The sequence below is a fragment of the Pteropus vampyrus genome, unplaced genomic scaffold (genome assembly GCF_000151845.1).
Source record: "Pteropus vampyrus isolate Shadow unplaced genomic scaffold, Pvam_2.0 Scaffold103, whole genome shotgun sequence".
In the NCBI taxonomy this organism is placed as follows: domain Eukaryota; kingdom Metazoa; phylum Chordata; class Mammalia; order Chiroptera; family Pteropodidae; genus Pteropus; species Pteropus vampyrus.
In genome coordinates this window covers 353,365-367,510 of record NW_011888884.1, presented here as the reverse complement: position 1 = coordinate 367,510, position 14,146 = coordinate 353,365, and the positions used below count along the sequence as shown (strand labels likewise).

The window sequence follows — 14,146 nt, the reverse complement described above, 5'->3', positions numbered from 1 at the left end:
TGCCAAAATGATACACCTGAGTGCCTGCTGTATCCACTCACAGTCCATCCCATGTGTTTTTTAATCTCCAGAAAGATAATTACATATTCATTAGCCAAGTATAAAAGGGAACACTTGGCACAGCTTACAGACTGGTAATTAAACCTATGTGATTAAGTAAGTACTTAGAGAAGAATGTAAATATGTGCTCTACTGTCATTTTAAAAGAGAGATTTTAATCTGTGATGGATAAAGGACTAGTAATAAGACATCAATCGAGCCGACTTGGTTTCCCACTTTTGTTAAAACACAACAATGAAGCGGGGGAGGCCTTCTTCCTGATTCTGATGCTCACCAGCTAATTTGGTCTTCAATGAGTCTCATAAATGCTCTGAGTGTCGATTTTCTCATTTGGAAAGGAAGATATGAATTACTTCTAAGGCCTCTTCAATTCCAGTTCTTAAATCTAAAGTAATCAGACCTTCCACACAGTTCCTCCCCCACAAAAGATTACAAAAGAGACAGTATTGAATTAAATGCCATTAAGTCTCTATTTACAAGAAAAATAGTTCCCATACTTTTTATAGCCTCAAATTAGAAACAATAAAAAAAAAGTGGAAAATCTGCCATTAGAACTAGAAACAGGCCACAAAACAATGCTGATACAAACGAAAAATGTTTTAAAGCTAGAATCTTTAAAATAGCTGAAGAATATGCAACCCCTAGATTAAGGTTTATCAGAAAAAGTACATAAAATGCTACTTCTTATAAACTAACAATGTATATAGATATGATGTACATATGTGTAAAAAATAACTATAGATAACAAATTATAAATCAATGAAAATACTGTGTATCTTTTACACCCCCTTGTAACGGGCTGAGATAAAATGGGCAACATCCTCCTTGTCAAATTTCTAGAGAGAGGGAATTCTGAGTTGGTCCTAAGAGGAAGGAATGGAAAAAATCACTACAAACACTAAGACATGCTGGAGAAATATACGTAGTCTTTTAGATGCACTGCTGAGCTAAAAGGCAGCTAAAAACCAAGGTAATAGGCTGCCCGGGCAGCAGATTCCCAGATTATGGATACAGAGCATTAAATATTACTGGGAAAAAAAGATGAGCCTTTGGCCTTGACTGAAGCAATGAGTTAGAACTGAGATTCAATCATTAAGTTTAGAGACTTGAAGATATCCATATCAATAAAAAAATAGATAAGAAAAAAAAAAAATCTGTGCCGTTGTACTGGGGAAAACAAGGGAGTTTGTCTGTTTTAGCGTAGGCTTCATGTTGGGAAATAAATAAAAGACTCCCTTCAGAAATCATGATCCCAAGTCTATAAATCACACATGGTTGGGATTTGAAGTTAGACTATCTGTCAAGTCTGAGAACCCGCAATAGGAGAAATTAACATAGACCATGGTCCTGAGCTTGTGATATACCCATCCCCCTCCCACTCCATGTGCCTGGCACCAGCAAACATCTCTGGAGGGCCAGACCTCAATGCAGCCACGGAGGATTCTCTCAGATCAGCATCAGTGAAGATGAACTTATCATCCAAAAGAATAATACACAGGAGGGAACCCACATGTGAGAAATGTCAGAACAGTCCACAGCAGGATCAGACCCAGGAATATTTATATACCCATCAGATTTAAGACAAAACTGAACTAACTGAGTTTTTATATTCTCCCTTTTCCACTTCCAATGGTTCTGGAGTTACACTTCTATTCTTTAATGCTTATACTTAATATTTTAACATGTATACCTACTTGAAATCTAAAGGTCTTCCTTTTTCTTTGTTAAGCTTTTATTATGATGCCTCTGTTCCCATCTTATGTGTTACTGTGGTTTAGCATTTTACTTCCATTTGTTTTGAAACCTACCTAAAATATTACTGTTTTGATTTTACATTTTCAAAGTTTTTTTTATTTGGTTATCTTTGTATGAAGCCAGCACAGCATTGTTACAAGGAAAGAGTAAAATAAATTATTAGCTAATATGATTTAAGAACATAAATGAAAAGTTCCTAAATAAAATATTTTATATTTATATTACGGAATTATAAAATTTACATATATAATTATATATTACATCATATAAATAGTGTGTGTGTGTATATATGTCTCATAATGACTAAATAGAGTTTATTCCAGAATGCAAAGATGAATACAAACATTTAAAAATCTGGTACTATAATTCACCACATGTACAAACTCAAGGAAAGAAAAAGTCCAGTGATCATTTCAATAGACATGAAAATGTGTCTGGTAAATTTTAATATCCTTTCAGGATACTTTGGCAATCTGGGATTAGAAGGGAACTTCCTTAACTTGATAAAAAGTGTATGGCAATTGTCATATTTGATGGAAATACTCCTGTTTAAAACAGAAACAAAACAAAGTTGACTCAATCACCAATAGCTTTTAGCACATACTGGTGATCATGGCCAAAACAATAAGAAAAACAAAACAAAAAGGGAAGCATCAGAAAAGAAAAAAAAACTTACTGTTTCTCACAAATGATATGATCAGTTACATATAAAATACAAGATACTCTATAAACCAACTGTATTAAGAGAATTTAGCAAATTTGCTGGATTAAATATCAAGCCACATCAATCAACTGTATTCTTATAGAAACACAAGAAAAAATATTTTTAAATTACTTCAAGAACAACATATTTACAACAACAAAAGCTCTAATGTATCTAGGAATGAGTCTAAATATTCCAAAAAACTTACAAGAAAACCTAAATAAATGAAGACAGAAAATATTTCAGGGACAGAGAAAGAGGTTAAGATGTGAATTTTCCAGAAACATATGAATTCAATGAGATAAAATGAAAATCCTGAGTTCATGAAGCTTGACAAGCTCCCTGAACATTGATATGAAAGCACTAAAAACTCAGAGTATCCAAGATAACTTGGATGACAAAGAACTAGGTGCCCTATGGAAAAGCATATGTAATTTTAAAGTAATAGCAGTAAAGACATTGTCATCCTGGCTCAGAAATACATGAATAGCCAATGAAATAAAACAGAGCCAGAAACATACACTTACATGGTAACTTGATATGAAACATGTTTTTACCCATCAACAGGGAAAATGGCATAATTATTTATGTATATGAAAAAAAGAAAATTGAATATCTATGCCACATCATACACAGAAATCAATTTCAGGTGATGTAAAGATATATGTAAAACAGAAATAAAGAATTTATAACTCAATATGGGGATTCTTCTAAACAAGACCAAAACATTGTCAAAATTTGACTAACGAAAAATTCAAGACTTCTGTGCTACTAAAGGCTTTATAAATCAGTGAAAAGAAAAGCTGAAGACTAGTAGAAAGTTTGGCAATGTACATAAAAAAGGCTGAGTTTACAGTGAAATGTAAAGACTGCCTACAAATCAAAAAGAAAAAGCCACACAATCCAATAGTAAAGTAGGCAAAGATGGGAACAGGCAATTCAAAGAAGAGGAAAGCTTAATGACCAATCATCGCACGAAAAGATTATCCAGGGAATCCGAGAAAGTTAACTACAAACTGCAGTCAGATCCAATTCATCTTTCCATCAGGTTGGCAAAAATTAACAAGTCTAGAAATATCAAGAACTGGTGAGGACTGCCATACAGGGCTAACAGGAGTAAAATTTAGTACCTAACTACTTTGAAAAACAGTTTAGCAAAAATCACTAAAGTTGGACATGTCATGCACATGAATGAAAGATTCCGACCCTAGAAAATCTCACATATGTGCCAAAGGAGACATGTATAACGATTTTCATTGCCTCTCTTTTATAATATCAGAATATGAGAAGTATTTTGTCAATTGGAGAATGAATAAATAACAATATAGACAGAAAGGCATACTATAGAGCAGTTAAAATGAAAAAGAAAAGCTTTATGTATGCTGATAACTACAGCAATTTGCACAAGTATGCACACAGTACTTGTATGCAATGTGTACAAATATAAACATTATGTAGGGATGTTAAAAACTTGCAGAAACACACTATTTATTGTTTATACTCTTCACACTTTATGTATATATCCACAAACACATGTGGGGGAATGGTAAGTATTAATTTATGGTCTGAGCTAAGAGTGAGATTAATAAAATTGGGAAGTACAGGGGGCTCTAACTTTATAATTGTTCATTTGTTTAATTTATTAAAGCCCTAAAGATGTTGAAGCAATTATATCAAAATGTTAAAATTTTACAAAGCTAGGTAATAGAGATACTATTATAGTACTCTCTACACTTTTCTGTACACTTGACATATTTTAAAAAAACACCTAATTTTTCAGAGTCGCAGCAAACAGGAAGTTGTCAATAAGAGGAAGGAGACCAGAAGGAATGCAGAAGAGAAGCAGCAAGCAGTAGTGCTAGGCTTCACCGGGCCCAAAGAATGATTGATGGATAAAAACTAAAATACACAGAGAAGAGTCACTTAAAATTTCTATTTCTTGAGAGATGACAAAAGGTATAGAAGATAACATCACAGATTTACCGTGGCTGAAAGCTTAGGCCTTAGAATTGGCGATACCTGGGTTTAAATTCCACTCATGTAGTTTCCTAATATGACTTCAATAAATCAAACACCATCTTTAAAATGTAGCCTTCTTGAACTCATAGATCAAAACAAAATAAGTCATCCTATCGAAAAAATAAAAACATTATTTTTCCATTAGCCCATTTTTTTCATAGGCTAATAGCAGAATATGTTTCCTTATTATTTTGATCCAGTTTTTTTTTTTTTTTTTTTACAATGACATGTGTGTGAAGTTGGAGTCCAGGCTCTCTTTCTTCCAATGGATCATGTATCCCTACACAAATATTGCACTGTCCTATTTATTATGACTTTATAATACATTATCTAAAACAGCAGTTTTTCCTGCTTAGTTCTTCTTTAAGCTTATACTGGCTATTTTTGACCTTTTGCATTTTTATATAAATGCTAGAATCAGCTTATGAGGTTTCATTTTTTTTTTTTGGAATTTTTATTGTGACTACATTCGACCTATAGATGAATTTGCAGAGAAATGACATCGAATCAATAATCTTACAATCCATCGGCACGGTATCCAGTGACACAGTGTCTATTTTAACGTCCATTAATAAAGTTTTATAAATAATTTCAAAGAGTTCTTACACCTATTTTATTATTAGAGTTATTCTAAAGTATTTGATGATTTTAATGCACTTGTATACAGCTTTGTTGGGTAATTTTCTCATCTAACAGTTGTTTGTTATTGAAATGTAATTGACATATAACATTGTATTCGTTTTAGGTGTTCGATTTTTTAAAAACTAGGATGTATACCCATTTATCTTTTTCGTTGTATGTTACTACCTATATTTATTGTACTCTTTATTCTTACAAACAGCTTGACTATGCTTTCTTTTTCCATAACTAGCCTAGAGGAAAGCAATAAAATATACAACCAAAAAGAGGCAGCATTTAATTTTTTAAATATTGAAAGCAATTTATTTTTAATAATTTTAAGGAAAAAATCATGCAAAAAATCCTCATACGAATAAATGCATGTTCCTGATACACCATTTAAATTAAACATCATGGTATAACTGAGACCATAATCTTCACAGACTCCCTCTCATTTGTCACCTATTTCTTGTATCTTTTCTTTCTCCACTGTCACAGAGTTGAATTCCCATCTGCAGATTCATTGTTGCCCTACTTTTCCCAGCTAATCTTGAATAAGACAGTGGACTGATCTGCAGCTGAGGCTCTATATTAACATGTCTCACAGAAGTGGGATCTATGCCTGACCATGACTGCTGAGTCCTGAGTTCTCACTGGCCATCTATCTACACACAATACATCACGTCAGAAGTGAGCCCTGACCACAGGGTTTATGGCTGGGATTCTTTCTGGGTCTCCCCGCCCCCATCTTCCCACTCCATTGCTTTTGCCAGGTTACTTCAGTAACCTGATCAGCCACAATTAAGTTAATGCTACACAGAGTTCCAGATATGCAAAGCCTTCAGAGTCCACCCAAACTTAAATCCAATGAACGTCCCTTCCAAGCCTGAACTAAGGCTCCAAGCTCCCTAAGCCGGCTGGTGGAGATTCATCTAAGTGCAAATATTTTGATATCAGGCAGCTACCTAATTCACCAACAATCATACCCTAATCCCTCTTCCTGTGGGACTAGAGTTCTTGCTCCCAAAATTTGTCTGAATCTTTGAAAGTTGCTTTATCGACCACTGTGGACCAAAAAAAGGGCCACCTACTAAACCTGACAAGCTCAGGGGAGGCCTGCATGGCAGGTCCTACAAACTCGGAGACCGAAATTAACCGCATAGGATGGTCTGAACATAAAAATTCCTAACTAAAAGCAAGTCAGCAGCGAGTAGTCACATCTTGGGCCTGAAGCTTCCTCAACAAAGGTCAATCTTTACCTTAAGTGAGCCTATCTATTGTCTTTGTGCATCTAAGATAACTCACCCTTGGAATATCAGAGCAATCCCTTTTTTCCAGACTCCTCAGGGCACAACCCACTGCACCAGAGCACAGAGCACAGAACTCCTCACGGTTATCTTGCCCCACACATACCATCTCTATGCGCTGTAAATGTTAATTATCAACTCTCCAATAACCACCAACGTGAAAGAAGTGTGTAAGTATGTGTCCCTCCATTTTACCTTTTTTCCAATCCCAGAGACTTCCCCACTTTGCCTTCTCCCACCCCCTTAATTCACCACCAATGAATTTCATGTAATCCTCCTTGCATCTCCTTTGATTTTAATGTATAAACTGCAAACTGCCATTCTCTGGAGCATTTTCTCAATCCATTGAGAGTTAGCTTCCCGGCAATTGTCGTCAGTTTGGCACAAATAAACTCATTAAAATTCTCTACAGGTTTGAAGGTTTCCTAAGCGGACACAACCTAGCCTTCCGAGAACTAATGTGCCCCATGGCCCTTTTCTAAACATTTTATCTGATGCTAAAGAACGGGTATCAACCACTGTCACTTCTCTCCCAGCCAGAGCCTGTCTAGGATAATCATTTTTTGAAATGGGATAAGTTTAACCTAAGGGCAGTTCTTAAAGTGATGCTATGCAGTCTCATCACACAGCAAACGAAGGGTGATTTTTTAAATGACAGTCTTATTGCAGCAAGGTACAGTTCTCAAAAGACATAAATCCCCTGGACCCTATGATTATGATCTCCTCAGCTAGTAAAAACAGCAGGGCATTGTCCCACCTTCGTGTTTATTCATGGAAAAGCTGGAACAGAAGTTCAAAGAAAAATAGCCAGAGAAGCTAGGAGCCGGGAAAGGAAAACAGACAAACAGCACCATAATGGGCAGTAAGAGGGAGAAAGCCACATCCCTTTGAAGGATAAACAGGTAGCTCCATTAATCATTAAAGACTAAACCAATTAGAGAAGATGAATTGGAAAGAAAAAGAAACAAATGTGAAAGGTCTCATTGTGGTTTACCCAAGGTATCTTGGTACAATTTTGTCTTAAGAATAGAAAACTCAAAATGTGCCCTCAGATTTCAAAATATGATATCCTCTCAAACTTTATCTGACTTTATAAACACAGAAGGCAGCATAAATGAATTTAAATTGCAATATGAGAACAAATTTAACTTCTAATGGAAACATGGTTGAAGATGGAGTAAGTCAGCAATCTCAATGTTTATCTCCACATGCATTTATCCCTGGCAATACATTGGAGTTTTCTGTAGAGTGTTTATCTAACTTGGCTTTCTTTGATGGATCTTCTGGCATACTCCATACGCAACACATATACACAGACCATATGTAGAGGTAACCACTTTCTCCCTGTAAAGAACTCCCAGAATAATTATGGCGAAAAAGGAAGGAACTAACTAACATATGTCAGGTATTTATAAGGGGCTGATGGTATACGAAGCATTTACCAGATATTTTGCCATTTAAACTAGTGAGTATACTGTGTATTATTTAAATTTTAGAGATTAAAAAAAAATTAAGCTGAAAGAGATACCTGTATTAAAAGATCACCTTGCTATGGGATTTGAACCGGGATTTGAACCCAACTCACCTAGATCTAAGCCATGCATTCTCTTTTCTCAATTTCATGTGAGGTAAAGCTAGACCACACTATGTCTTCATTGTGTAGAACTGGAAATATACATCATACTTCAATTAATTGTTCACATTTTAGTCTAAAAGAAAGTACTATCAAGACATCAGTGATCTCTTAGTGACTGATAATAATTGCAGCCATTCCCTTACTTTGGAGGCTTTGGTATATGTCTCATTTTTTTATTCTTCCGTGATGAAATATTATTGTTAATATTTCAATCTATTTCCTCACTTAGAGAATAAAGGGGAGTAAACTATTTAAACCTTAAAAAAATCTTGAATAGTTTTAAGCAGAACAGTAAACTAATCTAACCAATATTTTTAAAAGATAACACTTAACACCCAAGTACAAAAGCACATTATAGGAAAACAATTGGGGAAATGTGAATATGAGTGAATATAAGATGATTAGAGTTTTTAAAATTTTGTTAAGTGTAATAATGGTACTGAATGGTTATGTAAGTGAATTATTTTTTAGAGATACACATTGATGTATAAAGGTTGAAATGAGATGACACAATGTCGAGGATTTGATTTAAAATATTTTACCCCCCCTAAATGGAAGAAAAATTAAGTATAGTAAAATGTCAATAATTGTTGAATCTAGGTGATGGCTATATTGGGATTTATTATATTATTCTTTTTATTTCTGTGACTGTTTGAAAACTGCCATAATACAAGGTTCTTAAAAAAAAGTCTTTCGATCTCAAAAAAATGTAACCTATTTAATATGGCATTCAATTGCTTTAATCCAGAAGTATCGGTCTCTAATATCAGAAATAAAACCCCTAAAACATAGATTTAGGAAATATGATGGATTTTGTTAAGATGACCTATTGGCAATAATGTTCAAAAACACCTTTCTTCTAACAAACAATAAGTAGAGACCTACTTATGTTACATCAGAACACTGAATTAAGAACTAAAGGAACAAATCTGTTGTTTAAGACACTGAGAATATACTCAAATTTACGTCATTAATGAAAGCCACAGGAAATCTTGTAGGAACTTAGAGAAATCAAAATATCTTTGTTTCCTTGGATTAAAACCAAGATAGCCATTTAGTAAATGACAAACAATAAAATACCTTGTAAAATACTGATGGAAAAGAATCCTTCCTTACTGGAATCACAGGTGTGAGATCTGAATACCTTTGAAGTTTTCAAACCATCATTCCGGTCTCTAATACCAGTCCTGGATTTAAGAGAGGCCAACCCCCTCATTCATGTATTGAACTACTGACCCTTCCATTCAAAAGGAAAAATAAAACTTTTAATCCATACTTTACCCACAGTAACTAGATGAACCACAATTAAAGTAATGCTAAACAGAGTTCCAGAAACAGAAAACAGTCATGAAGAGTGGCATACTTTTGGGTTTTCTATCCCACCTCTATCCCCCACTACATCCACAGGGCATGAACATGTTAATTGAACCAAATGATGAGCATGTTCCCATCTGCAAACACATCCCTGGAGCTTCCTTTGGGTAAGGAAGCTCTTTATCAGTGTCTGGACTAGCAGGACTATAAATCAGCTACAAACACAGAGTCTTCCTGCTGCTGCGAGTCCAGTTTCGCCTCAATATTCATCCTGCTTATTAGCAAAAACAAGGTGCTCTCTCGGCATGAGAAAACAAAACTCCATCTTACAGTCTAGGCAGGAGTGAAGCAGGGAATACAAACTTGCCCCACTTCAAAGCACAGGGCATATCTTTCACTCACTAAACAGCAATCCCGGCAGGAGTGACAATGAAAGCTTTCTTCCCTATTATTGTTTGAAACAATCACAGGCTATTTGTTCATATTAATTAGTTTATATCTAGTATTTGGCAGCCTTTTTTTTAGAAAAATGCTCTTTGTTACCAAGTGAATAGAGTAACAAACAAAGCCAAAAGCTTTAAAAAAAAAAAAAAAAATTCTTGTTTTTGTCTAGAAAAGGATTTTTGCCTTAGAAAAAGATTGTCAGGCCTTTCACACTTGAATGTGGGCTTATCTCTTCGCAAGCCCTTGAATTCACTCTAAAAGAATGCAAGTTGATGTGCCAGACAATACCGGGCTAAGCTGATCAGGGGGCTGCTTATTATGCCTCGCCTGAGGAGATGCTGTATTTCAATTACTTTTACCTTCTCTGAACCTGCGGAAAACTTGATAATAGGAAAGAAGACATCAATACAGGCAAGGGCAAGACAGTCTTGGGCTAAAGTTGACTGCACAAATTACATGTGAAGAACTGACACAAAATCAGGAGGCCCATGATCGACCAGAGGATCCTGGGAACCAAGTGACTCCAGAAGAGTACACTGCCTCTCCCCTGCGACCTAACACCCCAGTTTACAGCTGACTCCTTCCTAGCAGGCTTGAGTTTCTCCAGCTATCAGTGGCCACTCCTGTTCCTAACGTACAGTAAGAATAATGGGGCTTGCTACCCTGGTTGAGATAAATGAATTTGTTCAACATAATTGTCAAAAGACAGGGTTTGAACCCAGGTCTAAGACTTGAAAACTACACAAGCTTCTTTGAGATTAATGTTAAATTCCTTAACAGCACTTGCGAGGCCCTGCAAAAATCTTCTCCAACCTGGTAACCTAACCCATCTGCCTCCTCTATAACCAGAAGTATGCTAATAAATAGTCAACAATGGGCTCTTAGGAGTGCAGGGCTGAGCTTGCCAATTTCCATGATGTAAATACTCCACCCCGCCTGATTTCAAGCTACAAGCATGAAGTCAATGGGCTCGCTAAATTCCTGAAAATTTAACAATCAGATATTGTGAGCCAGCAGAGCTGGCTCTAGCATATCTTTTCTTACAACCCAGTGCCCTGTGATACTGCAACTATCCTGAACTAACATCCAAATGCTGTGCTCTCTCTCACCTTGGGACATTTGACATTCACAAAGGCTATCTACTCTTCTTTACCAGAATAACTCATACTCATTCATAAGCTCCCTGGCAGGCGGTCTTCCTTCAAGAAGCCTTCTCTGATCCGCAAAGTCTCCCTGGATACTTCACTTAACTCCTAGGGCACCCACACCCTCTATTTCCTGGATCACAGCATTTGTAACACAGCATTAAATTTTTTTATTTCCTTATCTGTATATTTCCCACTAAATTTCTAAACTCTGGCAGGACAAAAGCCTTGTTTATCTTATTTATTCCTATATTCCCAGGCCTGCCACAGTGCTTGCCAAACAATACTGATCTAGATGTTTTGAGCAGTATGTGCCAGATACTGCTCTAAGTTTTACACATATAATCTAATTTCATTATTAAAACAACTCTATGAAGTTGGCTTTATTATTATTATGCTCATTTGCAGATGAAGAAATAGAGGCACTGAAAGAGGAAACCTCCCCCCATCCCCACCCCCCAACCCACTCTTATGTGCTCAGTTAGTAAACACTGGAGCCAGGGTTTGAACCCACGCAGTATGAATGGAGAGCCTTGTGCATCCTTCTAGACCAGGGTTTCTTGACTTTTGTTCCCATTGGTGACTTTCAAGGAGAATGTTTTCATTAAATTTAAATTCTCCCTAATGAGAGAAATTAAATATCAAAGAATAAGATTTCTTCAGGTAGATTTAATCTTCAGAGGGACTGGCCATCTCCTAAGGTCCAATTTTTGCCCTCTTGGGGGCAATATCACTCCCTCTGATGATGTATGTTCTAGACCTTTCACTATGCTTTTACATTAATGTACCATATGTTTACCCCTAAAAGCATATGGTCCTGTTTAACAGTTTTAATGACATCTTCCTATAAGTATTACTCTGCATCTTGCTTTCTTTTCCCTCCATCTGATATCCTGGAGAGATATAGCTGTGTTGAGATATATATATTTATGATTTTTTTTATTGCTGCATGATATTTAAATCATATCAACATTCCTGAATGTTTTAAGTCTTTCCACTGTTGTATATTCAGAAAATCTTGTATTTTTTGGCCTTCGACTGAGGCTTTAATGAATATCTTTATGCACATCTCCTTGGACTCATGTGTGAGTGTTTTTCTAATGTAGAGACCAAGATAGGAACAGGGTATTTGCAAATTTTAACAGGTACTGTCAAATTACCCTCCGGAATGACTGTACCAATTTATATTCCCACAGAGAATTCATCAGAGTACACATTTCCCCAAGTGTTTATATTAACTATGACCTGTTTCTACCTTGGGTGGTGTTAAACATTTTAATTAAATAAGTCATTTAAAAATATTTATATTGCTCACCGGCAGATAGCAGCTTGTGTAAGAGGGAAGGTGTGTGTAATATGATAATATGATGCTGCTGGAAATGCTGACAAATGACAGCAGCAGCCCCAGGATGCTGAAATGCCTCACTCAGAAGACCTGTCCGAGGGCCCAACTTCACAAACAGCCAAGCATAGTCATTGTACAGGAACAGCTGCAGTGGTCTCTGAAATGGTGACCTCAAGCAACAAGGCACTGAATCTTTTCAGCCATTCGCCAAGGCTCTCAGGCACCAAAAACACTATTGAGGGGAATGGACACCAAATACCTACAGTAAATGAAACATTGCAGAGACAATGACCCATTTACCAGAAAGAGAAATACCCATAATGGCAGTAACACACATTATAGAAACTAATACTAAAAGCTTTAAAGTGTTAAAGTCCATTTTATACGGATTTTATCCACATAAAATGCCAAGGTCTTTTAGAGGCAAAAAATAAAAAAGGCATCTATAGTAAATAAAGTAAAAATGGCCCCTTCTCCCTCTCCTTCCTTTCCCTCCCTCACATATATATACTCCCCTACTTGAAATACAAACTACATTTAGTAGCTTGCAAAATAATACAGGAAAAAAAGTGTAGAACAACATTTTGTATCAAGATTCAAATTTCAACTAATATGGTTCTTTCTCAAAGGTATACTTTCTTCTTTAACCTTGGCCTAAAAATGATTGTCATGAATGAGATGGGAGGTCACACTTTAGGAGGAGAAGATGAAAGAACAAATAGAAAGCATATATTCTGTCATTTAATCCATAGAACCATCCCGTGAAGTACGATCACAGAAGAAATTGGAGCTAAGCGATGTTAGCATGACTCAGGCTCCTTATCCAGCAATCAGAATGTGAAATCAGGCCTAATGACTGCAAAGTCTCTTTCCCCAATGTGCCACACTGCCGGTTGAAACTGAAAGAGTCCAGTTACTACTCGAATAGATCAGGTTGTAAAATAATCTGAACAATGTTCCTGCCGTATTAGTGTTCAGAAAAAATAACTCATATTGCTGTTGTTCAGAAGTTCCTAGAATTGCCTTTTCTTTTTGGAGTTACTAGATGAACTCAAGGCAAAATACTAAAACTTATCAGAGGAGGACAATGAGACAGCACTCAAAAAACTTGTAAGATTAGATCTGTTCTAATTAGATGTATGTCCATAAACTCAAAAAAAGCCAAGAGAGGAAAAGCAGTAAATTCACTTCTGACTGTCTTGATTTGGAATTTGATGCCTAGAGTAATAGCTAAACATTCTAAGCCCCCCGTGAACGGAAGCCAGTTCACTAAAATCACATGCTCATTGTTCCAGTTGCTTCTTGAACTAAACAGCACTGCCCTCACAAAAGCACTATTTTCTGAATACTCACCAAATGATAATTAGAAGGATACACATGATCGCCAGAATCAAACACACTTTCTGAAGCTCAATTTAAATATTCTGCAAAACTGTGATTAGCTTAAACCTCTGCCAGCTGGAATCACTTACCTGGGGCTGTGAAATTACAGGGGTGGAAGTGGAGGCAGCGGCCATGGCAGCTCTGTAGTTGCGGGCAGTGACCGGGCCCCAGCACTACAGCGCCAGACACACGGGAGTCAAATTCTTGTGGTTGCTGATCAGATCGCAGTCATGCTAGGAGAAACTGTGTACCTGGAAAAGGTCAGGAATACCCACATTAGCCTACCACCACATGAGAGCGAAGTACCATGGGCCAGAAGAAGCAAAAATCCCTTATACGATGCCAACTACTGGCTTAATGAAAAGAGGAAGTCAGGAGGGAGCATCTCACATCTCAACACCAGGATTTCTGCACTAT

The 14,146-nt window shown here is 36.4% G+C and overlaps 1 protein-coding gene across 5 annotated transcripts in view; it reads right to left on the bottom strand.

The window, feature by feature from the left end:
• The window catches only part of LPAR1 (lysophosphatidic acid receptor 1), a 130,211-nt gene that overhangs the window by 59,017 nt on the left and 57,048 nt on the right, over positions 1-14,146 (bottom strand). For 4 of the 5 annotated variants that reach the window (XM_011364924.2, XM_011364925.2, XM_011364926.2 and 1 more), the window contains exon 2: positions 13,819-13,980. In XM_011364924.2, the coding sequence (XP_011363226.1) occupies positions 13,819-13,863 (45 nt within the window). In that variant the 5' untranslated portion in view covers positions 13,864-13,980. Of the gene's footprint in view, positions 1-6,460; positions 6,552-13,818; positions 13,981-14,146 lie in introns of those variants that run through there. The other variant, XM_011364927.2, reaches the window with a different exon arrangement.